At 34.6% G+C, this 26843-nt stretch overlaps 1 protein-coding gene across 42 annotated transcripts in view; it reads left to right on the top strand.

Annotated features, from left to right (window-relative positions):
• Positions 1–26843, top strand: part of ppp1r12a (protein phosphatase 1, regulatory subunit 12A) — a 95076-nt gene that overhangs the window by 49826 nt on the left and 18407 nt on the right. For 9 of the 42 annotated variants that reach the window (NM_001003870.2, XM_087246526.1, XM_087246527.1 and 6 more), the window contains exons 4-18: positions 7925–8084; positions 8670–8814; positions 8901–8975; positions 9056–9147; positions 10353–10513; positions 10606–10736; positions 14317–14538; positions 16232–16320; positions 17148–17264; positions 19037–19180; positions 22016–22132; positions 22218–22364; positions 24056–24146; positions 25083–25262; positions 25771–25936. In NM_001003870.2, coding sequence (NP_001003870.2) covers positions 7925–8084; positions 8670–8814; positions 8901–8975; positions 9056–9147; positions 10353–10513; positions 10606–10736; positions 14317–14538; positions 16232–16320; positions 17148–17264; positions 19037–19180; positions 22016–22132; positions 22218–22364; positions 24056–24146; positions 25083–25262; positions 25771–25936 — 2037 coding nt within the window. Of the gene's footprint in view, positions 1–7924; positions 8085–8669; positions 8815–8900; positions 8976–9055; positions 9148–10352; positions 10514–10605; positions 10737–12479; positions 12576–14316; positions 14539–16231; positions 16321–17147; positions 17265–19036; positions 19181–22015; positions 22133–22217; positions 22365–24055; positions 24147–25082; positions 25263–25770; positions 25937–26843 lie in introns of all 42 variants that reach the window. The other 33 variants (XM_087246543.1, XM_087246544.1, XM_087246545.1 and 30 more) reach the window with 5 other exon arrangements.

The following is a 26843-nucleotide window of genomic DNA, read 5'->3' as shown; positions in this document are numbered from 1 at the left end:
CCAAACCAAGCAAGCTAGTGGCGAGGAACAAACTTAACCAATTGACAAAAGTAAAGGAAAAAAAAAACCCTGACCGAAACCAGGCTCAGTTGGGCACTACCATTTCTCCTCTCAAATTAACAGTCAATTAATAGTTGAGGTGTAACATTTGGTCTAAAAACAAAACTTATAAAATGAATATAAACAGGCTATATTGTTCCTCATTCTTTCTAGCAGAAATTTCTTTGTATCAATTAAATATATTTAATTCTACTGTACTGAAGACATTATCAATTTTAGTTATCTAATGTCAGTTTAACAATGAATGCACATTTACTTATACTATTTGTACGACAATATTAGGGAGAATTTAATGGAAAAAAAACAACTAAATTGTACCAGAGCCCTACAGAGACATCACAGTCTGTTCATTCACAAACAAATAACTAAAACTGTGTACTCATCTGAGACTGATGCAAGGTAGAGATGTCATGATAGGGAGATTTTTACAATGACATATGTGCGCACTTGCCAGATTGAAAGAGAAAGTGAGAGTGTGTTATGGGAAATTTACTCTATAGGTCAGATGCTTTAAGTTCAGAAGTTTGTGTGCTGTCTAACTTAAGGTTTGTTAATAACACTTGTATATTACTAGAAAGCAAATTGTGAAATGTGAGGTCGAAGGTCAGTAAGCATGACTGACTGACAGCATTTTGATGAAAAATAGGTATTAACATGCATTAAACTATATTTTTCAGTAGTGTCCCTTAATGAATTGACCTGTAGTGAGTGTTTTAGGCCGTACTCACACTAGGTACAGTTGCTTCGGACCGGGCCAAAGCACGATTGTCCCCCTCCCGTCTCCCCCGACGGCCCGTCATCAATGCTGTGCCATTCAGTGAGAAGCGCTGTCACTCAGCAGCACAGTGGAGATTTCTGTAGTTATATCGTTTTAGTTGATTTGATATGCAGTGACATGCAGTCAAATATTTCGCCAAACAGTACTTATGGATGCGGTGACACGCAGTCAGATCGCCGAACAGATCCGCCACTTTTGGCGCTCATAAACAATCATAAAGCCCTCGTGTTGCAGGAATGAGGAGGTCTGCTGAAGGCGTGCAGCTGTCGTGCAGTGAGGGGTTTGCGTATTTATTAAGCTACGGCAGTTTGCGTTCACTGAACAGTAAGATTGATTAATAAATCCATATGAAACAGTCCCTTAAAAGTCACGTCTCGGTTTCAGTTTCGGTTTCATTTTGCACTCACACTACAAACGTACCGCACCAAAGCCCAAGTGAACCGTGCTCAGGCCCACCTCTTCCAACCGGGCCAGGGCCAACCAAGTGAACCGTGCTTGAGCCCGATTCAGCGCACTCACACTTCTCAAACGATCCAGGAAACAGGCCTGGGCACAGTACGTATGGCATAGTGTGAGTAGGCCCTTAGTGTCAGTGCTGTTGGCTGTTGTTTAATACTCTCATGAATGTCGTTACGTCTCTTACTTTTTATAGAGGCTGCATATTCTCCTGGCACTCAGAGCTCTTTTGTTCTACCTGTTTTTACTTATGTGCAGCCTTGGTCTTTCAGATGACGAAAAAAAGAGCCATTATGCTCATCAGTTGTCTGTTACACAATGCACTCAAACCTATTAAGAACGGAAGACAAAGCAAAGCTGTTTTTCCCTCTCCATTGGCAGTGTTGAATCAGCAGAGCCACTGGTGACATCGGTACGTGTTCACCATTTTGAGCAATCTGCATCCCGAGAGGCTGTCGACAGTATATCCTCAGCCTTTTGTCCTGTGTTGCTGAGGAGTGCTGGTGCTCCAGTTTGCACTGGCAAATAAAGAACTAACTGATGTTTGTGAGCACACACAAGTCACAAGAATGGCTGCAATTATGTAGCTTGGTTGTGATGGTGCAACCGATTGTCTGCTGGAACTTTCGTGTGTTCATACTGACCTCTGACCCCTAGAAATGATTAATTGCTCAAAGAAACATTGTTTTTGTTTAGTTAAGAAAAGAAAATCCCACACAATCAACTTTTAAAAGGATTTGTTTTGTTCTGAGTGAGACTTTTTTTTCTTCCTACACATGTTTTGGTTACTGCAGATGTGGTTAGAAATTAATAGAAAATTTGTCATTTTATTTGTGATGGACCATAGCATTAAGGACCCAATATGCTTCAAATTAAATCAGGAGAGTGAATTTATGTCATTTTAAAATCTGGCAGAAATGAAATTTATAGCTGATATTTAACAAGAAAAACACTCTTTAAGGTTAGTAATATCTATCAAAAGATAGATATTCTATCGTTTACATAACTTCCAGGACAAGCTACGCATTAAGAACTCTTCAAACTATTACAAAACATAGATTCACCCTCTATTTGCTGAGTGATTGACTTTAATTGATCCAAAGACGACACCAACTTTTGTCATTTCAATTTATATTAAAGAATGTTCCATCTGGTCTAAGCCAATATTCCAAATCACCTTACCCAACTCAGTGTAAGCAAAAGGAGCAGTGAGAGGAATTAAATTCTGAATTATTACATTAAAACATCACCAAGGTGGCCTTGTAAACACTCAAATTTCAATGCATTTCTCTCCTAGTCGACAGAGAAGGCCAAGCTACTCTGTTATGCATTGTACAATGATGCGTTGAAGGCATCTGACCATAGTGGAAATCTGTGTCCTGTAGGTTTTTGCTCATTTCAGTTATAGTGATATATTTTTTGGAGAATGTGCAGTGCACATTGTTAAGTATGGAAATTGCACTTTCTCATTTGTGCTATCGTTATTCTTTACGTTACATTTACGTTACCATCTACTAATAGGCTTGCTTTTTCATCTGCATCGAGTAATTGGCGTGACCCACGGTGCATGCAATCACAGAGCTTGCGCTATGTGTAGTTGCATCTTTTTGAGAGGTATGCAACCGCCTGCACTGGACCACACGCATAAACCTTAATTTGTTGTCTCTTAGCCATCCTTGTTGTGTTGAGAGCGAGCGGTGAGATACATTTACGACCCAGCCTGCTGCAGTGCCAGCGTGTCTGAACGTTTGAAATTAGTATACCGCTATGCTCAGCCTTTACAAACTTGTTTTTGCCCTCAAACAAATAATGACAAATGTTTGAAGTATATTGTTGTCTTTTAATGTAATTATAAGCTTATGTGTGTCAACCATTTTATTATTAGTGCATTCATGCTTGTATAATTATGAACTTTGAGGGTTGATTCTAAGGGGAACTGTATTTTCATCTGTAACCCTATTATTAACCTCTTACCTTGGCAGCAAAGACAATAAGTTTTGAAAAAATGACTGTCTAGACATCACCCCATTACACCAGAAAAGGTTATGACATTCAGGCTCCACTTGATAAAGCCATGTTCTTAAAGAGATAGTTCAACAAAAAAAAGAAAACCTTATACAAATAATTCAAGTAATTCTAGACTTTTATATTTTATTGAACACAAAAGATGTTTTGAAGAATGTTAGAATCTAGTGTTTATTAGTTGCGCCCTAAATGACATGCTACACACTTGAACACTCAACCATGGAGTTTGAGTTTAGTGTCATCCCAAATTGAACACTTTTTTTTTTAACAAATAGAAGTTTAAATTTTTTCCCTGGCAATGTTTAACGGTTGCCAAATTAGTGAAATAAATTACCAAACTACCAAATAATACCTATATTGAAATAAATTACCAAATTACACCTATCATGAGTACAACTGCATTTACCATGTGAAGGTGGCATAATCACTTATGTGAGAGAATTTTGCCAGCTCCGCCCATTCCGCTACGTGATAACATCCACACTTATTTTTAATGGTTCATTAGGTGTTAGTGTTGGGCCGATAGATGATGCCTTCATCTATTGGCGATGGCCGATCCTCTGCCTCGCCCCCGTCGCAAACAGCTCGCGAAAAATACACACTTAGGCCCTGTTTACACTAATACGTCTTAGTGTTAAAATTGCATTTTAGAATGAAAATGATCCACATTCACACCGTGTTTTACCTAACATTTCTGAACAGCCCTCTGTCCGCTGAAAATGCACATCACGTGACCACACACAGACACAGCCACACACTGTCATGCGCTCCTCTGAGCTCCAGAGAGCAGTGCACGTTGGACAGTTTATCAAGGATGTATCGCATCTCAGTATAGTTGTCAAACGTAATATTCTGACATCTCAAGCCTCTAGGAGGTTCCGGGAGTCTCTTTGCATTTGCGAGACTCAATGCCCGCAAATGAGTGATGATCTCTCCCTCCCGATCCTCAAATAAGTCGTGCACCCTTCTCACCCCCGAATTCCTCTTCGCTTTTCAGACACGTCGCGCGCACTCTGTCAAACCCCCACCCCACTTTTCACATGATGATGATGCCATCGTTCATCGTGATGTTTCACATTAGACATCGTACGATGCCAGATTGGTCGACATTGCCCAACTCTAATAGGTTTGATTATTCTTTGTACAATTGAATTTTTTTATGTGAATGCACTGTTTATATCACAGATAAATGATGCTACTCTAAATACTACTTGTAGAACAGTATGCGATTTGGGACGCACCTATAAGGGCTGCACAGTATTTTGTTTCAGCATCGATTTCGCAATGCGATCCTTTCACACATTGTCACATTGCAAGCATATGCAATGTTGAGTCTGTATTATAATTGATCATTGGCACATGGTTTTGATGCTTAAAAGTGTTCAGGCATTGAATTATTTTTATTTTTATCATTCAGTTACTGAACTTGAATGCTGTTAGACTCGGAAAACAATAAAACACCTTTTCAATTGTATCTTGATTGTATTTATAGATTGTTATGCATGAAAATACTCACACCACATGCAAATACAGAAATGCACTGCAAAAAGATCAGACCACAACCATGTCGAAAAAGTTTATCGATTGTTTATGGAGATGCACTCCCACTGCAATATCATCCCAATCAATCTAACATTATAAATTATTTCCAAATAGAGATATTCAAGTTATCTGGTGAAATTGTATTCATATCGCAATACTTAATCGCAAAATTAAAAAATATCACAATGCTCGATTTTTCCAATATCGTGCAGTCCTAATACCCATTACCTTCCATAGTTTAAAAAACTATTAAAATAAGTGGCTACAGCTTATCAACATTCTTCAAAATATCTTCCTTTTTTCCTCTGTCATGAAATATGTATACAAATTCCAACATATTTCTATCCCACGTCCCATGCCGCTGGCTTGATTCCAGCACGCTTGTCAAATATAGGCGCCGTCTCTTTAGCTAAACTGATCAAAATCTGTCACCTTAATCACATCACAGTTCACTTCCCCCGACAGCTGCACCTGCCAGCCATTCAGTTGGACTTACAGCCATATAAGGCACATGGCATGCTCCTATTAGCTGTTCATTTGTAATGCGAGATGACTTCTTTTCTGACCTATTCTGACAAAAAATGAAAGGTCACGCAGCAGTCTTTATATTTATCTGTGTATAAAACATTGACTTTGTTTTGGTTTGACACTCTGTGAATATGTTGCCAAGCAGTTTGTGGCATGATAATAGGTCGGTCGCTTCAAAAGGTGCATAGTCCCAAGGTTCTATTGTTGTTTTCCTGTTTTAGGTAATGCTGTCAGGTCTCTACATGCCTGAGTATATGTCAGGGTATATAAACCACAGGCACAGTGACCCATTTGGCAGTCTTCCAATATGGACTGGTTTACATGTTCTGTTTAAAGAACAAGAATAAGTATGCATAAATATTCTTGTGTTTAAATATGTTTAACAGAAATATCACAATATGTTGTTTAATGTCTATAGCAGTGGATAAGTGATATTTAAAATGATATAAAATTGAGATTTAAACATGCATGTAGATTTTCTAAATTGTGTTTGTAAGCTTTTTCTAAACTTTTAGTTGATTAATTTAGCATTAATACCTAATTTTTGTCGCTTTTAGGGCTGCACAATATATCGTTTCAGCATTGATATTGCAATGTAGGCAATGCATCTGCAATAGTCAAATCGTGTAGATATGTAATTTTGAGTTAGGATTATATTTGAGCAAATGTCACAGTTCAGAACACAAGATTTGTGGAGTTAAACCACATTTTTAAGGCCTCAGAGAGATTAAAGTATACAGGCACAAGACTCTCTGCCATTTGGAAGTTTAATTGCATTATACATTGCATATTGCTTAATTTTTACAATAAAGACTTTGCGGTGTAATTTGACATGATCTTATTCTATATATCTAACCCAATATCTAAATATCTATTAATAAGGAGCAAATTAGGAAGTAGTTTACTGAAGCAAAAGTCATAGTTAATGGTTTGCTAATTGCGAGAAGTGAACGTTAAAATAAAGCGTGACTATAAATTCTTTTCAAATAGTGCAATTCAATCGTATGGTGAAATTGTAGATGTTGTATCCCACAATGTAAGTCTTTTAAATATATACAGTATGTCTGATAATATTTTTTCTTCTGGAGAAAGTTTTATTTGTTTTATTTCGGCTAGAATGAAAGCAGTTTTTAATTTTTTAAACACCATTTTAAGGTCAAAATTATTAGCCTCTTTACGCTATATTTTTTTATTTTTTGTCTACAGAATAAACCATCATTATACACTAACTCGCCTAATTACCCTAACCTGCCTAGTTAACCTATTTAACCTAGTTAAGCCTTTAAATGTCACTTTAAGGTGTAGGGAAGTGTGTTTATTATTTACTGTTATCATGGCAAAGGTAAAATAAATCAGTTATTAGAAATGAGTTATTAAAACTATTATGTTTAGAAATGTGTTGAAAAAAATCTTCCCTCCATTAAACAGAAATTGGGGGAAAAAAAATAACGGGGGGCTAATAATTCTGACTTCAACTGTAAATCACAGAAATAAAAAATCGCAATGTCTGATTTTTTTTTTTCTTCCCAATATCCTGCAGCCCCAGTCGCTAAATAATTCAAATGTAGTGTTTTCCCCTTGTCCAAGTATTTCTTCTATTTGATGATGCAATTAAATTATGTTTTTTGTAAAGTTATGCAAATAACAGCAGGATGTAATGTTACTTTATAATAAGTCATTTTTGTAATGGGATGCAATGTTAATTTTTAATCTTACACACTACGTTAAACAGCATTTAACTGGCTTTCTGTCTACATAAAATTATATAGTACGTTACATTAGACATGGACACAAATTGAACATCTCGTCTTTGACTCGTATGTCAAAATAGTCAGTAAAAGCTCTTTTATTATGTTGTACTAGTTTATTTTATAGTTTCTTATTTGGGAAATTACTAATCAGTCAGAATCAGATTTATCAGATTTGATACCAAATGTAACATTTGGCACTGTTATATGAAACTAAAAATGTAATTCCTAAAAATCTTTATCCTGTTTCACAATTAGGCATGGGACAATAACCTTTTTTAAAAAGGTTTGGAGAAGCCAAGATTTTAAAACCGCCAAAATGTTGTATGAGTAATATTTTTTATTTACTTTTTTTTTTTTTTTTAGGGCCACAGTATCTCCAGCAGAAAAAAATTATTTATTGGAATAATTACTGTAATCATTTGAAAAATACTGTTTTCAAATGGGAAAAAAAGTTTTTGTTTCTTTACCCAGACATTTAAAATAAAAATATTTTAGAGCAGTAATCACAATACCGTGATACCGTGATATTTTTATCCAAGATTATCATACCGTCAGAATCTTATACCGGCCCATGCCTATTCACAATAGCCAACACAGTGACACCTGGTAACATGTTCGATAACAGGACTTAAACATGGAAATGAGCTCTTTCAGGATGCCACATCAGAAATCAATCAAACATTTTACTTTACATAATATACTTTTTTTGTATGTCCTGCAGTTTTTGCAGGTTAACTACACACCCTAATCCTAATGATCTGCCCCTCCCTTTATCTTCCCCTAGGCGTGGATATCGAAGCAGCCAGGAAGGAGGAGGAGCGTATCATGCTAAGGGATGCACGACAGTGGCTTAACAGTGGCCAGATCAACGACGTCCGGCACACCAAGTCTGGGGGTACCGCACTCCATGTTGCTGCGGCCAAGGGATACGCTGAGGTTTTAAAGTAAGTGCCCTTAACATTTTGCCATCCACAAAGGGTTCAGGAAACACCTGTGATAATTTTTGTCTTTTATTCTTCGGCCAAAAAGTGTGCTGAAGATAGAAGCAAATGAAAATGCAGGTTATTGCTATATTTGGTCTACCCCCCATTTCACCTTTCAACTCTTTCGGTATCTAGACAGTATGTAACCTGTTAATCTATGTCTATTACAGTAGATTATCATGAGCCATTGAACTGCTCAGAATGCGTGGCAGTGTCTGTGTTTACACTGCTCTCGGTCTTTGGATGTCAGAGTTGAATGACTTTGACAACTGCTCCATCTGTCGCCACTCCAAAACAAGAGGATTGTACGCGACTGCTTGCAGAGTCTTGGAAAACTTCACATCTAATTCGTATTTTTGTGTGTGATGCTGGCCTGTTGGCATGCACGACGCGCCTTCTAGGCAGTGAAAAATTGAGCCTTTTGGTCTACATAATATCCCAGGCTTTTGGCGAATGAGGCCAAGCTTAGATTGCGGCACCAAAATCCAAGAAACCCAGATTTGTTTAATCTCATCATGCTATTTCTGTCACTCTTACCATTTGCAGGCTTTTAATCCAAGCAGGGTATGATGTAAATATTAAAGACTACGATGGCTGGACTCCGCTCCACGCTGCTGCACACTGGGGCAAAGAGGAGGCCTGCCGGATACTAGTAGAGCATTTGTGTGATATGGACGTCGTCAATAAAGTGGTATGGCTTTTATTCATTTATACAGTCTTCTACGAATGTGTCCAAGTTGAACTGACTCCTGATCAGTGTTGCATTTTGATTCTCAGGGTCAGACGGCATTTGACGTAGCTGATGAAGATATTTTGGGATATTTAGAAGAGCTGCAAAAGAAACAGAATCTGGTAAATTCTCACTTCTGGTTTCACATCTTCATAATTCGCCTTGGTTCTGTTTACTTGAACACGCTCTGTGTTTGTTTCAGCTTCTTAGCGAAAAGAAGGATGTTAAGAAGTCTCCTTTAATAGAAACTACGACTACTGGGGACAATAATCAATCTGTGAAACCACTGAAGAGGTAAATGGCTCCTGCTTGTTAGAGGGAGATCATCAATATGAGATTGATATACTGTTTAGCCAATGTCTTGACCTTGTCGTAAATGTCCAAGGCACGCACGCAAAGAAAATGGATGGGGTTATGTTTACCTTAAGAGCTGCTTTTCCAATACCCAACTGAATGGTTCTCTCTGCTTAATCTTTCCATTTTGTGACGTGGTTTCATTCATTCGTTGAGCCCTGTGGAATGCAATACAAATGGATCATTCATTGCCTTGATAGCTAAGTGTTCTGGATGATAATCGGGTATTTCTGTTTTGGGGATTCATGTTTTTCATATATTTACTTTGCTGAGTGAATTATTTTTAATAAATAACTAGTACACCACATCACCTGCATGCAGACGCACTCTACCAATTAAGAATGGTCAGTGCAGTTGTCTAGAATTCCTTGGCTTGTAATAGCGCCATGCCTTTCCAGGCTAATGTTCAGCAGAAACCATACCTGTTCACATCTTAGAATCTTTTTATAGATGAATAATTGAATGATGATGAATGAAAGTTATCACAACATGTGAGTTTTTCATTGAGAAAAGACTGACTTTAGATTTGCTGATGGTAAATGTTCTTGGCAAAAGCAAGATTTAGATGTTTTTATGAAGTTCCTAATTTTTAAGTCTGTATTCAAATGTATTTATCGTTTTCTATATCTGCCTCTGAATACAGTTTTTGTTCTCACACTCTAATTTGTGCTCTGATTTGAATAGCCAGTCAGAGCATTCTGTTTCTACATGCTGAATCTGGCCAACTCGCTCCGACATAAACTGATGAGAGGTGACGTGTGGAACACACCAAACAAACTAGCCTGACAGATGCTCACCAGCAGCTCAACGCTGCCCAATGGCAGACCATCAGCTTGGTGTGTCCCGGCCTTTAATCAGATCAAACTTGCCAAGTGTGAACACAACCATAAATTATGCGCAAACTGCAGTGAGGATGTATAATTTGGAACAATTGTTGCGTTCACTGCCGTACAAAACAATTTTTGCTTTTCGGCTTTCTTAACCAATTGTATGTTTCAACATAGTAAACAAAGAGTTTGAAAACAACCTTTACCTAATAAAAAAACATGTTATTCTCATATGTTTGAAAGCTTCTGTGCTAGTACAGTCCCGTTCAGGACAGTCAAGTGAGTGTTGCTCACCTGTGGACTTCATGTGTGCTTTAGCAAAGAAACACTTCTACTGGAGCCTGAGAAGACTGCGCCAAGAATCGAGACTCTGGAGCCAGAGAAGGTGGATGAAGAGGAGGGAGAGGGAAAGAAGGACGAGTCTAGCTGCTCGAGTGAGGAAGAGGAGGAAGAAGACTCGGAGTCTGAGAACGAAGCAGGTACCTGAGACATCAACCGTCCCACAATTATACTGTACATTTGTATGAATCTACAGTACATTTACTTAAATACTTCTCTTTTTTTTACTCAGATAAGACCAAGTCTTCTGTTCCGTCAAGCGTTTCCAACAGTACACCTACAACTGCACCTTCTAGCATCACCGTCACATCACCTACTACCCCAAGCAACCAGGTGACCACCCCAACCTCACCTACCAAAAAGGTACATTGTCTCCGCTAGTCCTCTCATCCCTCAACCCTGTCTGTGTACCTTTCTACTTGTGTCAGCACACAGCTAGACTTCTCCTTGGAAATATCATTCATTCTCTTTATATAGCATGTATTTTGCATGTGTCAATACATAAAGTTGCATCTGCAACATTTCAGAATGAATGCTGTTGGGGTCATCAAGTAAACATAACACAGAGTGTAAAAGATTCATTTTTATGAAAAAAATTGTTGCAGAATTCTGAAGTCAGGCAGTAGTGTGCATTGAGAAAATGTCCTCCACGGCTCTTTACCTCGTGCACACTGCCCTCTAATGAACAGTCAGTGCACTACACTAAAGACAGAATTTTTACAGTAGCAACTGCTCTTAATGGTTGCTTTTAATTTTCTGGTTGATTAGATTGTATAAAAACATGTTTTAATTTTATTATTTATTTTGATATATATTGTTTCCAAGGAGAGCCAAACTATGTTGTGATTGACTGTATTACTACATTACCTACCCACAAAACAATCTCTTTGTTTTTTTGTTTGTGAGATTTAAAAAGGCATTTTAACACCCAGAATGACACTTTATTTTTTATTTTTTTATTTTATGTCATCACATCACACACAAAAAAAAATTTTTAGGATGGCTGAAACTGAAATGTATTTTTATATATACAGTTGGAGTCAGAATTATTAGCCCCCCTGTTTTTCCCCCAATTTCTGTTTAACGGAGAGAAGATTTTTTCAACATTTCTAAACATAATATTTTTAATAACTCATTTCTAATAACTGATTTATTTTATTATTTGCCATGATGACAGCAAATATTATTTGACTAGATATTTATCAAGACACTTCTATTAAGCTTAAAGTGACATTTAAAGGCTTAACTAGGTTAATTAGGGTAACTAGGCAGGTTAGGAAATTTAGGCAATGCTTTTTTCTGAAAACTATCGGGAAAAAAGCTTAAAGGGGCTAATCATTTTGTCCCTAAAATGTTTTTTTTTTTTTTTTTAAATCAAAAACTACTTTATTCTAGCCAAAATAAAAAAAAAGACTTTCTCCAGAGAAAAAAAATATTATCAGACATGATAATTTAAAAAAAAAAATACAAATCTAAGGGGGGCTAATAATTCTGACTTAAACTGTAAATATAAACACACACACACACACACACACACACACACACACACACACACACACACACACACACACACATACAGAAACAAATAAATAATGTGGCTGAAATTGCTGTTACACTTGGGCACATTTCCAATTCATAAATGTGAAATATTATTTTACGTTCACCATTATTAAACAAACATGATACATTACTCTCCATACTTTTTATTCAATATTAATGTTTATTAAAAAAATCTCCTTTAAAAATAAACCAAACTCAAGTTAGTCAGCTTAATGCCAAAATGTCCCAAAACAACAAATGCTTTTGACTTGCCTTTGATTTATTTAAGCTTTTTTATTTACTTGTGCATCGTGACAAATTTCTTTCCTTTGCTGCTGCTGCTGCTTGATTTATTTATTTTATTTTAGGGTTTTCTGTCTTTTTCTTTCTTTCTTTCTTTCTTTCTTTCTTTCTTTCTTTCTTTCTTTCTTTCTTTCTTTCTTTCTTTCTCTCTCTCTCTCTGTTTTCACTTTCTTTTGTTTTGTTACATTTTTTTTCCCTTTCTCTTCACCATCATCTGTTTCTTTCTCTCTCTGGTCTCATTGCTGTTGTCTTGGATGGCTTTAGTCTGATAACTTTACTGGGGGGGAGCCAGGCTGTCCTGCGTTGTGGCGTCAAGGCTTGCGCAAAACTGGCATTTCACTTGTGCCCAAAAAAGCGATGGTGAGGCCTCGGTGTGTTCAGCATTGTGATTCCCGCAAACCCTGCTGTATGTTCCCCACACGACCATCCCTAACCAAACAGATCGCTCTGTCTAATTTCCTCTTCCTGTCACTGGCTCACTGCATGTCGTGGGTGGTGTTTTCTGTTGGAGATCTTATATGTGTGGTAGTTATATCTGAATGTGGTGGACTAAATGTTACAGGATGATTTATTTGATGTGTTTTCCCACATGAAAAATACTATAGTCATTTATAGTAATTACCATGGTGTTTTTGAATGATACTACAGTAAAGATGCATGATTACTATAATAAAGTATTAAATAATCTGCAAATGTAATTCCGTAGTTGATGTGGTAATGCAACCACTATAGCAACATAAACAACTATATAAGTTATACTACCACACGCCGCAGTTGTAAAATCTAAAGGATACTACAGTATTTGCTATGGTTAATCAGTTCACAACAGTTCATTCTAAAGTATGCTACAGCATTCCTTTACAGTCACGAATACTTTAAGATATACAGTGTAATAAACTTTACTATAACATGGTTCAAAAACACTACAGTATTTACTAAAGTATTTGCTCATGTGGCGAGTTTAGAATAAATGGGTTTGATAAAAGTGGATTTATTCATCGATTTTAAACCCAAACAGGTCACCAGGAGGCTGATGATGATGAGGTGGTGAAAACTAACATCTTGTTTCTGATTGGGCATGTTTTGGTTTGGCGTTTGTGGTTTTATTAATATAATGTTATTTAAAGGCCTAGTTTTTGTTAAGTTAATGATTTTTATTCATTAAGTAATGATTATTTATTGTAATTATATATTTTTAATTGATAACTTTGTATGCACTAGGGCTGGATGTTTGCTTGAAATAATATATATTTTTATGTGTGTACATATGCGCGCTAGTTTTCTTTATAAAATATCTGTATATATTTATTTTATTTCATTTTCTACGTTATTTCATGGGTTATGTTGTTGTTTAATTATTAAATATGCAGACATACTTAAAATGGTATAGCATTTTTGGGATTTTATTCCTCTTAGATTTTTTTATAAATTAATGACAAATATATTCATGTTGTATTTCAATTATATAATTCAAATATTATTTTGTAAACCATTTTTATTTCTTGTAGAAACTTTATCTCTTTATATGAACTTAAAAATATATATTTATTCATGGCAATTATTGGGAAAATATAGAAATAGATGTACACACATCTATCTATCTATCTATCTATCTATCTATCTATCTATCTATCTATCTATCTATCTATCTATCTATCTATCTATCTATCTATCTATCTATCTATCTATCTATCTATCTATCTATCTATCTATCTATCTATCTATCTATCTATCTATCTATCTATCTATCTAGTCTGTCTGTCTGTCTGTCTGTCTATGTTCTTATTTTAGTTTTTATAATTAGTTTAGACCATTTTGGAGCATATGTACATACAAATACTGAATTATGTTTCAAATCATTAAAAACTTCAGAGGTTGCCCAGCCCTGCAGTCCACATTTTTTATGTCCTGCTTAAACCTGTCAAAATCCCTGATCTCTCACCCATGAGCACACATGAGCACTCCTTAATGTGGATTTACAGTGTGTGCTTTCTGTGGTCTCGTCATATGATCTGAACTCTTCAAATTCGCAGTGTTGACATTCCCTAATTTGGACACTTCATAGGCGGAATGAGCTAAGTTTAGTGTCTGTGTTCCTCAGGTGAGCACACCTGCAGGGAAGCTGTCTCCTAAAGAGGAGGACAGGAAGGATGAGTCTCCTGCATCGTGGCGTTTGGGTCTGCGCAAAACTGGCAGTTACGGAGCTCTGGCAGAAATCAGCACAACCAAAGAGGCACAGAAGGAGAAAGACACAGCCGGGGTGATGCGCTCTGCCTCTTCCCCTCGCCTCTCATCCTCACTGGACAACAAGGACAAGGAAAAGGTCTCTTGCACTTTACTTTAGTGGAAATATTACCATAAATATTCACCTACCACTTATTCATCACCCTCATAGTCATCCAAACACATAATATATTTGGGTTCAGTCTTCTTTTAGTTAACTTTGTTTTGTCATTCAAAACATCTGAGTAGATGTAATGCAGAGCGAAGTTACGTTACATTTCCTCTGATGTTGTTTACCGCGTCGCCATCTCCACATACGCTCTTCTTTCTGTCAAACCGTGGAGAAGCACCACATTGTCGCAAGTTTAATGATGTACAGAACGGAATGCCTCAATATAGCCGATCTGCCTGTTTACATGACAGTCGCATTGTCAAATATCCGATCTATATCTGATTTATTTCCACATATGAAGGAGGCCTAAAACCGATCTCTAAATATCCGAATGCATGCATGTTTACACGGTCATAGAACAGATCCGATCTGTGTTACATATGAGCAAACAATCGGAATTGGATCACATTTAACTGGCAGTGTAAACGGGGCCATTGACACCCAGCAAGAACATTAAGTATCAGAAAACACTAAATAACCTAATATAATAAATAAGCTTCAGTAATTTCATAAATGTATAAAAATTTCAATATACAAAAATATAAACATATTAAAATCACAAAAAAGACACTTAAAAATCTAAAAAAGGAATGAATAAATACTTAAATACATTTATTGCACAGTTTGGTATAACAGTTATGATTATTTTAGAACTTTGTAACGCTAAATAAGTTATTTCTAGGGCTGTTTCTGCAGATTTTAGCCAATCATGCATTCTTATTTCTTGTGTAAATGTGTGTAAATTTATATTTATTCCGTTTTTAAGTTAATTTCAGTAATATTATTGACTAATATGGAAATGTTTATATGATTTATTTACAGTGCAGTTTGTACAGTACTATTGTTTGTCTTTTCGTAAAGGTATTATATGAGAGAATTCTTTTGTTTATCATATAAGAGGATCTAATTGTATTTGCATCGTAAACATTGATTAAAAGTTAAAATATAATTCTTTTTATTTCATATGCTTTATTAGGTTTTTAGTTATGATACTCCCCAAAAAAATACTCTGCATAAATCCACAGATTCTTTTCAAAATTTAGCGCAGAAATAGAAAAAAAATTGACTGCAGATTCTGTCTGACCCTGGTTATTTCAAATCAACTAAATTAAAAGTATATTCACTTAAATGAAATAAAAATTAATGTATTGCCTTTTTTAAATGTTTTAAGTTTAAATCTACATCTTTATTTTAAGAAAATAAATTGTATTATTATTATAATTTTTTTTAATTCAGTGTTTTTAATGTGTAAAATATAAATAGTAATAATAAAAATATGTAGAAGCAAAATAATTGGTTACTTTATTTTAATATGTTCTTGTCACAGTGTGAATATTTAACTACTGAGTATTAATAATTAACTACACATAGTTACTGAATGGTTAGGGTTAGAATGTTTAGCATGTTATTATGCATATTTGTTATTACTATAGTAAGTACATGGAACGTGGCAAGGACACCTTTAAAGTGTTAACAAATCATTTTTTAGATTAATTTTCTGCTTGATTTACATTGTTTTGATTTATATATATTGTATATTGCTTGATTTATATCTTTTCATAAACATTTTGAAGATTGGAGCTGTTTGTCATCTCATACTAGCTTGGTTTATTTACAACAGGAGAAGGAGAAAACACGCCTGGCATATGTTGCACCAACTATACCGAGGAGACATGTTAGCACCTCAGACATCGATGAGAAGGAAAACAGGTAAAGAGAGCTTTGTGTTGTTAAGAGCGCCTCCTGCTGCTCTGTGGGCTGTGTTGCAGTGTGAGGAGAATTACTCTACACACATTCAGATTACAGGAGAGATGAATATCACTGTCAAATATTTATGTCTTTTTCCAGTTGTGTAAAGTTAAAGGAAAGGTTCGTTCAAAAATAAAAAACATTTACTCACCATTTAGTCACACCCATGTGGCTTTAAACTTTTATGATATTATTTCATTTGTTAAACATGAAATAAGATATTCTGAAAAATGTTGGGGGGAAAGCACTATAGTCTAAACTGCCCTCTAACATTCTTCAGAGTTTTTTTTGTTTGTTTGTTTTTTTACAGAGGAAAGAAACTTAAATGGGTTTGGATTAGTAAATAATGACAGAATTTTCATTTTTAGAGTGAAATATCCCTTTAAGTTTGTTAGTGGAATAAATTTACATTTTTTAATGTATTTATTTGACAAGGACTTGAAATCGACCTAGAACATAGCAACTTTTAATTTTCTGTCTGGTTTAGTATGTGATAAAACTACAGAATAGTCAAGCTTTAAATAAGGAAATTATCTTTTTTATTTTGAGCAAGATGCTAATGGTCTAATCTGATTCAATAGTCTATGCTAAGCTAAGCTAAAAGGGCTCTAACAAGACCTAGAGATTGGCTGAATGAATTTAAAAATGGGAAAACTCAACTGTTTAACTCTAGGGAAGTTGTAATATTAGTGTTCCTTTAAGAAGGCTGTTTAAAAAAACTAACAAGTGTACTAATATGTTAGACCATTACTGTATTGGAGGTACTTTATGTAGCATGTGCTTCTCAGGGATTCGGCTGCTAGTCTGGTACGTAGCGGCTCGTACACAAGGAGACGCTGGGAAGAAGACCTGAAGAACAGCGATGGAACGGCCTCAACAAACAGAACCTCCAGCTATCAGCGCAGGTTAGCGTTTTACTCGGTGTTGGTTTTATTGGTGTGTCAGTCAATGCTTCTGCTACTGCTGCTGCTTTCTCAGATGCTTCTAGCACCTTTTACTGACAAACTTTTAGCACCTGCTCTCAGCTTGCATTTGTGTTTGATTGTGATTCTAAAGCATCATAACAGTCTCATAAATATTGTAAGGGTTGATGTTTAACTAATTTAAAGCTAACTCAAGTAGACCTGTAGAATTTGTCTCTACTCCCTGTCTTCATACAGTTTTTTGAGCATGATAATCATTTTTCTAACATGCATGTAACTGTCTAAAATCAAGGTTTCAAACTTTTTAAAATGCCAAATCATTCACTATTTAACGTATTTGGTCAAAATATATTTTTAATATATGCTGGTAACACTTTAAAAAAGGTTGTATTAGTTTGCATTTACTTGCATAAATAATAAACAATACATTTATTACAGTATTTGTTCATGTGAGTTAACATTAGTTGATGAACATCCAGTTGGTCATTATTAATTTGTTAACTCATGGGGCATTAACTAATGTTAACATGCATGAATTTGAATATTAATAATGCATTAGTAAATGTTGAAGAATGATTAGTAAATGCTGCACAAGTATTGTTTATACGTAGTTCATGTTAGTAAATACATTAACTAATGAAACGTTTTGTAAAGTGTGACTTGTATACCAGTAAAAGGGCGAAAAAAAACAAGTGATATTTTAAAAGTATTTAAGTAATAAGAGGACCATTACGGATTGTGTGTGTGTATATATATATATAAAAAAACAATCCACAAAAAAATAATGCATCACTGTTTTGACAAATGTATTAACTGCTTACGACATTATTATTAGTTGAAATCCGCTCAATCACTGCAATGTGATTCTGTAAACTGGTGTAATGGCTTCTAAACATTCAGCTACACAGAAATAAAATTGTAATATACATTGAAAAAAAAAATACTATTTTAGAATAAATCTATTTATTAACCTTATTAAGACATCTTACTGACCTCATTTTTTTTTATTTAATTGTGCTATAATATAAAGCGAAATTATACAGTACTGTAATTAAAAAATAAATAAATATTGCATTAAATGTATATTTAATATATATTTTCAATTTATATTTTAATGCAATGTAATACTTCTACCCCAGTGAGGAATGTTTTGTTCTATTGGGAATTTTGAGAAAGCCTTTTACCTGTTTTAAATATATATAAATTACAAAATAAATAAAGATGTTATCTTATTTAATGCATTAACGGAAAACATCAATAATTTGAGTTTGCATGCTAAATTTGATGATTGTAAAAATCATACATAAAAACAATCACAATTCTCCCAAATGACTAGTTTAAAAACTCTATTAAAAGATGAAAAAGCACTCATTACCATCAGAATGAGCCATGAGCTTTTGTTCCATTATGAAACTCTGAATGTGCATGAATGCACTTTTGCCGCCTGGTTTGGTTTCAGACTCTAATAACAAAAGAAGCATGCTGAAGTGCTAGACCTTTATTACATAAACCTGCTAATGCTTTCTAGATTACAACCAGCTTTTCACTTTCATCTCCATATATGATGTTATTTGATGCTATTTGACTATTCATATCCCAATCTATGCCTCTATAAGAAACCTAGCCCCACACAAGCCAGTCAGTGCTTCAGACACCATGTAACGTTTGTCTCTGTGTGTTCAAGTTTTAATGTGTGTTTGTTTGTTGGCTCCCTGCTAACTCACCTCTTTCACCCTGCCACATCCACACGGCAGTACGTCACACACGCTAGCGTTAGGCCGCACGTCTAGCTCTCGCGACCTGCCCGCCAAATCCTCCTCCGCCTCCAGCCTGGAGCCTAACAACTCTAAAGCCTGGCAGCCTTCCTCCTACTACCAGTCTTACAGCATTCACCGCAGGTACCAGCCCGAGCACACGCCACCTCCTTCATCTGTCTCTGTGTTCCCTCACAGCTGCCATTGTTACTGTCTGTAGGCTGTGTAGTTTTACACTGGACATTGTAATAGTACTGGCCAATAATTCTATAGCCGATATTTTATTAAAATGTTCTATAAAAATCACAGTGTATTATATACATACAAGTTTTGACCTGACTGCATTTATTTAATTGCGTCAAAATATTCCTTCAGTTAAATAATAATAATAAAAAGAAATAAAAATAATAGATATATTGCCCAGCTCTATTATTTAATGTTCATTTAGCTGTGTTTTATAGATGTTTCTTTCTCTCTCTCTCTTTTGGGGGAGTTGAGTTTGATTTCAGTTTATAGTGTTTTTGTTGTTGTTGTATTTGTGTTATTTATTGTGCTGGCACTGGCGGACTTTGCCAAAAGAATATAATTTTTTTTATTCAATTTTATGTTTTATAGATGTTGCTGTTTCTTCTTTATATACATATATATTTTCTTTTTTTTTGTTCTTCTTTTTTACATTTGATTTTAGTTTACTTTTTTGTTATTGTTATCTATTTATTGTGCAGTTTGTTTCCCTTAGTTTGAGTTGGTTTGTTTTTTGTTGTTGATGCTTTGTTGTTGTTTCTTCATTTAGTTTTTTGTTAGGTTTGGATATATTTCTTTATTTTGCTATGTTTCATTTGTTTTTTTGATTGTGTTTGGTTTTGTTTTTGTTAGTTTGGCTCTATTTTTGCTTTGTTTTTGTTTAAGGTTATTACAGTTAACGAAAATGAGCGAAAAAACAAAAACTAAAATTTAAAAACATTTTTGTTAACTGAAATAAAAATAAAAATGAGTTTAAAACAAAAAAAACTAGATCTAACTGAAACTGTATTGTGTATATACAAAACCAACTGAAGCTAACTAAGATTATAGCAAAATGTCTTTCGTTTTCATCTTTGTAAATACATTTAATACATAAGCCTTATGTAAGCCTTTTAGAAATAAATTTATTTGCTTCTCGCTGCTTGGTGTTGACCTGTGCGACACCCCAGATTCTGTAATCTTTATGTCATTGGCCAGACCTGCCTGTTCTCCTCCAGTCCTCCCGTGACAAAAACAACAAGTGGACATGACAGCAGCACAGTGAAAGCATTAAATATGACCATGGGAGAGACTTAAAAGTATTAATTTTAACACATTTGTGCCCAATAAAGGGTTTTATTTCTGCCTAATAACAAACAAATCATTCTTTCTAATCAGATCTTCTAAGTCAGGGGTGTCCAAACTCAGTCCTGAAGGGCCGGTGTCCTGCTAAGTTTAGTTCCAACCCCATTCAGACACACCTGGGCTAGCTAATCAAGCTCTTTCTAAGCTTTCTAGAAACAACCTTGCAGGTGTGTTGATGCAAATTGGAGCTAAAATCTGCAGGACACCTGCCATCCAGGACCGAGTTTGGACATCCCTGCTCTAAGAGAACCGGTGAAACTATTTCACTAAATTGAACTGAATCATTTAAAACAATTTGCCTTTCCAGTAAGCACTTATTTACTAACTGCTTACTTTTTAACATCCCGGATACCCCACTCTGACTCAAAATAAACCAGTTTCTCTGGATTATTCAGTTATTTGAACAGTACACAGAAATCAGATTTGAGAACCAGTGAATTGATAATACTGCACATGCATAATTCAGCAGGTGAACTGAACACAAACAGTAAACGACTGCCTGCTGTGACTGAAGTAAACTTGAACAACTGTAGCGCGGGTTTACCAAGGTCAATAAGAGAGTTTGGCAATAGTATCTGGATGCAAGCTGAGATTGCATATCTTAGAGATGCCATGTAAGACACAATGCACTCAATGGAGCTGTTAAGGTCACTGTGAGGGGTAGGGATAGGTGTGTGGGGTTAGGTGAGCACATTAAAATCCATTGGATGCAGCTCAGATTGCACTGCACCAGGTCTACATCCAGACCCCTCTCTGATCCAGCAAAACGTAAGTTTATTTCATAACAGACAATCGTAATGGAATCTAAATAAGTGAATCATGCTTTAGTTGGGTTGCAAAACTTAATTGTAAGAAACTTTTCAGAACATGATGATGTTTTAACTGACTTAAATTATGATTACTGACTATGTATTTTTGATATGTTGAGCCCTAACATGGGAGGATTGTCGCAAAAGATCTGATTCACGTTAAAGATTCGAACTTCCCAACACTACTGTGTGCATCTAACCTCAGAGGCAGCCTTGCACACATATTGTGCTTAGGGCTGCTATTTCATAGGCTGTTGAATTTGAATTTCAGCATGGGTAGATGGTAGTGTTCATGTGTCCTCTGTTTCAAAAATGTATCCTTTGTTGAGTTTTTATAATACAGTACTTATTTTGATGATTTTGAATCTTGCACCTAACAAATATCCTTTTTTAGAAAAAGCAACAACAAATAAAATGAATAGTGAAACTAATAAAAACTCAACTAAAACTAAGCAATTTCAAAACATAGAAACTAATAAAAACTAGTAAAAATACTTCTAAAAACTAATTAAAACTTGAAACTAAATAGTCAAAATTAAATAAAAACTAAAACTAATGAAAAATATAAAACTATTAGAACCTTGTTCTTGTTTTATTTTATTTTCTTTGTGTTGTGTTATGTTTCTTTGCTTGGTGTTTGTGGATTTTGTTTTTGTGTTTTTTTATGTATTAGTTAAGAGCGTGGGAACTCTCTTGTGGTTCTCTTGTGTGTCTCTTACTCTCTCTCTCTCACACACACTCTCTCTCTCTCTGACTTTGAACCGTACTTATTCCCATCATTATTATCTGGGTTTCTCCAAAGCGGCTCATTTGGAAGAAGACATGAAGATCCTTTGAGTTCTACTTCCTCGTCCACAACAACGACCACCACCACCTCCTCTGTTACCTCACCTACAGGACACCGCAGCCTGCTGTCCCGGTACAAACACACTTCTCTATAACACAACATTGACAGTAAACACTCAGAGTCTGGTGTGGTAATGAAATGTGTGGATGTGTAACAGGTATTGGGCAGAGGAGAGCGCAGAGAAGGAGAAAGAGAAGGAGAAAGAGTCGGCAACCGTTATCCCTACAATCAACACTGCAGGCACCACCACTACCACATCCACCACTGGAACTGTCCTGGGCTCTGACGGGCGAGAGAGACGCAGGTACACCACACATTATCACGGATGATTCTGATGCTTTCAGTTAAGGCTGATTTAGACTTTTGCATCAATCGCACATGTATGCTCTGCGGCAGATTTTGTGCAGTCGCATAGCCCTTGCCAAGGCTAACGCTTATGCTCACGTGAACCTCTCATAAAATGTAACTACACGTCACAGCAATGCATACCGCAAGCTCTATGATTGATCTGCTTGGTAGCGGTGACAATTGTGGGTGGTGCAGAGTGCTGCGAGCTTGGAGAAGTGAGTGTTTACAAGTGTCGAGTCCTGTGAAGGAGCTTCAGATGGAAACTTTTGTTTTGTGTTTACCTTATAATAAATGTTGTTGCTCGTCCGCTGGTTCCCACTCCAGCTAGCATTTCAGAGGTGTTATTGCAGAACAACACAGCCTGCCCGCAGAAGTATAAATGCAATCGATTAGTGCAGATGTTTAAACCAGCCTTTAGGGATGCTCTGATTAACTAGAAATCACTTTATTTGACCTAATATTTATTGTTTGTTTGTTTGTTTGTTTTTATATATATTTTTAGGTGTATGTTGTGTGTTTTGTCTTTGTTTGTTTGTTTGTTTTAATTTTAATTTGTTTTGGGGGGGTTTTTGACTAGCTTTTTGTGGTGCTTTATTTGGTAAATATTTTATATTTATTTTACATTTTTTTGGTTTGTTTGGTTGCTTTAACTTTAATTTATGTTTTGTTATTTTTAGTTAGTTTCTTTGGGATTTATTTTGTGTATTTAGTGGTGTTTTTTGCTATACATGTTATTTTTTATTTTTTATTTGTTTATTTGTCTGTCTGTTTGATTCCTTTTTGTTTTTGGTTGTTTATTAGTGCTTTGTTTTTTTTTATTTTAATTCATGCTTTATTATTTTTATTTAGTTTTTTGGTATAGTTTTTTTGTTTTGTTTGTTGTCTGGAGTTTTTTGGTACATATTTTGTGTACTTTATTATTTGTTTTTTTGTTTCATTTTTGTTTTTGGTTGTTTATTAGTGCTTTGTTTATTTTAATTTTATTTTTAGTTAGCTTTTATTGGTATTTGTTAGTTTGTTTTGTCTATTCTTTGTTTTTATATATATTTTATATTTACTTTTTTATTTTTATTATATATTTTTTTTCTTTTGGTTGTTTAGTAGTGCTTTGTTTTGGTTTGCTTTTTGTTTTGATTATTTGTTCATCATTTAGTGTTTTTAAAACTACTAGAAAGAAAACATCCAAAATACATGTTTAGATGTTTCATTCATTTATTCAATTTATGTCTGTTAATTTATAATCACAATATATATTTAAATGCTTTTTTCTCAAATAGTTTTTAACATATTTTTTACATTTCTGTTACAAAGTGAATATTTGTTGTACTTATTTATTTGGTTCTTAATTAAAATGACAATAAACAACACGACATTCCATAACACAACCTAGGCAATAAGTGTGCAATCTGAACATCATTTTAGGAAAATTACGATAGTCAACAGAAAGCTTGCAAAGTACTTTTATGATTTGTACCAAGATTTGCTGATCATTAAACAACACATTGTTTTGTAGTTTCTAATAAAGTGGAAACTTTCCTACACATTCTTCCAAAGCCTTTTTTTATGAAAACTGCTTGAACATAAGCATGTGTTGCTTCAGCTGTGTTTAACCTGCAGGGCTGTGTGTGTGTGTGTTTGTGTGTGTAGATCGTACCTCACTCCAGTACGAGATGAAGAATCTGAGTCTCAGAGGAAAGCCAGATCCAGACAGGCACGACAGTCCAGGAGATCTACACAGGCAAGTCTAGACACTCATCTAATAATAGACACAAGTGCAGAACAGTTTACAAACCATTGGAAGATTTTATTGGGTTTAGCTTCAGCTTTTTAGTTTATTATAAACCAGGGTTTTGAAATGTGGTGGGAAACTATTGGACAAATTAGTGTTTATAATAGAGGAGAGATTGACCAGAAGCTTTAAAGAAAAATCACTAACTAAATGTAATAATTACCAGCTCTAAAAAACCACTATAAACATTACATTATACATGATTTACTTGTGTGTTACGTTATCATGTGGTAAGACCTATTTTTAGATAATGTAGGTAGTTAAATGTTTAAAATGTGAATCATCTTCCATCTTTATTGTACTTTTAGTTTTAATTCAATAAGTCTAATTATATTCATATTATTATTATTATGATTATCATTAATAATACAGATTGAAATTTACAACATCAGTGCAAAATCAGCTTTTTATTATGCAATTTTATTTAATTAATATTAAAACCCAAATTTTATTTGTCTAAACATTATTTGAAAAGCTAAGTTTGATGCATTTGTAGAGCTGAAATGCTAATCTCTTTGTGCTTTTGTGTATAATTGTAATAATAATAATAAAAAATGTTGCATTTTTAATAAAATTGAATTAAAAGCAATAAATATGAATTTTTTTTAATAAAAAAAGTTTAATTTAAAATATTAGTATATTCTAATGTTATTACAATTTTAAAATATGTGTGATATGTATTTAAAACCTTTTTTTACCATACACTGTCCAAATCTTTAATAAAATTGTGTATTTGTTTCATGTAGTATTAGCAAAATGTTAGAACATTACACTTTTTTTTTTTTTTTTTTTACAATTACACTGATCATGGGTCTACATATCTTGTCTTATTTTAGCAGAAATGAACAACATAACACTAACCCTTTAAACTTGTCATTTTTTTAGGGTGTGACATTGACAGACCTCCAGGAGGCCGAGAAGACCATCGGTCGCAGTCGCCCCACACGGCCTCGAGAAGATGAAAAAGAAGAGAAGGAGAAACAGGACAAGGAGAAACAGGAGGAGAAGAAAGAGACCGAGACCAAGGAGGATGACTACAGGTCGCGCTATCGTAGCTTTGAAGAGGTTAGAGAAACTCCCAGTTACACTTCTGTGTTACTACTAGCGGCTACTTTGTTTCAAATTATTGCTTACTCTTTTTAAGTTTCCATTCAAAAGAACTGAAACTAATCATATAAAATGCAGAGACATCCAGATCTGCATTTGAATCCATATACATCAATAACGCTACTCTTGGTATTTCAACTTAACTTAAGTATCACAACCATATTTCAACCGTATTTTGTTCCTTTGGATTAATTTTCTCTATGTATTTCCTATACAGTAAAATAATATTCAGAATGTGTTAGCAATATTGCTCTGAAAATGTTTTTTTTTTTTTTTAATTATAGTCATTATTTAAGGTTTGCTAAAAATTTTTTTTTATTAAGTTGCCTTTTAATTAATGATGGATGAACTGTGGGGAGAATAAGGACACTTCATTGTACATAGTTTTTTTTTTAAAAATCATTTTTTTTTTACAGTTTAACAAGTAAAATAATCCAAGTTTCTCATTTTGCTTTTTGTCCTTCAGAAGTATCGCACCTCGTTGGCCTCCAGCACCACAGCGTCCTCCACCATCCCTTCATCCTCATCCAGTAGCTCGTCTTCTCTGTACAGCACCTCGTCTCTGAACCGACCCAACAGCCTGACGGGGCTCACTTCAACATACAGCCGATCTACACGCGACACCGACAGAGGTACACAAATATCAACAAATATTAACAAATATGAACTGGCCAGTTAAGTTGAACATTTATGGCAAGTCAATGCAGCTGAATAGGGTAGAAATAATCATCTCCTTTACATGTATTTATTAATCAGACCCTTTTATCCAAAGCAATTTACAAATGAAAAAATCACATGACTTTATGTACATGCTGGAATTTATTTTGTAAATGTGTTTCTTTTCCACATTTTTTCTTCTAAGATAAAAAGTTCTACTCAGTTTTGCGCATAAGTATTTTCTAAAATGTATGTGCATTTTGATGTCTCTTTGGCAATAATTTCTATGCAAAGTCAAAATTCTTGTTTTTGGCATATTAGAGTGAAAAAAGTGAGCATTTTGGGTATCTGTTTATCACTCCATAATTCAGAAAACACTGGAAGTAGAGTAACAATTTGTGTTTTGTTTGGTTGATTATTTAAGAAAATATTCCTCTACAAAACCCATTAGAATATAAGAATAAAACTGAAATCAAACTCCTCTGCTGATGTGGAGATTTATTGCTCAATGCAGAAGAAATAACTCATTTTTGAGTACTAGCTTTTACAAATATTTATTATAATTGCAATCTAAATTTAAAAAATGCTTTTGTTCCATTAGACTTATATTTTTTTAAGCAAATCTCAAAAATGACAAGTGAATATTTTTTTTCCTGTGTGTGTGTGCGTGCGTGCATGTATATAGTGAAGATGGTTTTGATATTTTGTTTTGATACATATTTTAGTTACCTTTTTTAAACCATCATACTTTTAATTATAATTTTTTTAAAAAAAATTTTTCGCCCAGGACTTAAAAAGCACACAAGCCTTTGTATTGTATTGAAATAAAAAAAATTATTTGCTGATTTTAGTGTTGAAAACCGTTTTATTTGATGGTTGAAA

The sequence above is a fragment of the Danio rerio genome, chromosome 4, assembly GCF_052040795.2.
Source record: "Danio rerio strain M-AB ecotype USA chromosome 4, GRCz13ab, whole genome shotgun sequence".
Lineage (NCBI taxonomy): Eukaryota > Metazoa > Chordata > Actinopteri > Cypriniformes > Danionidae > Danio > Danio rerio.
The sequence above is the reverse complement of the archived record's forward strand: the minus strand, read 5'-3'. Positions and strand labels throughout refer to the sequence as shown.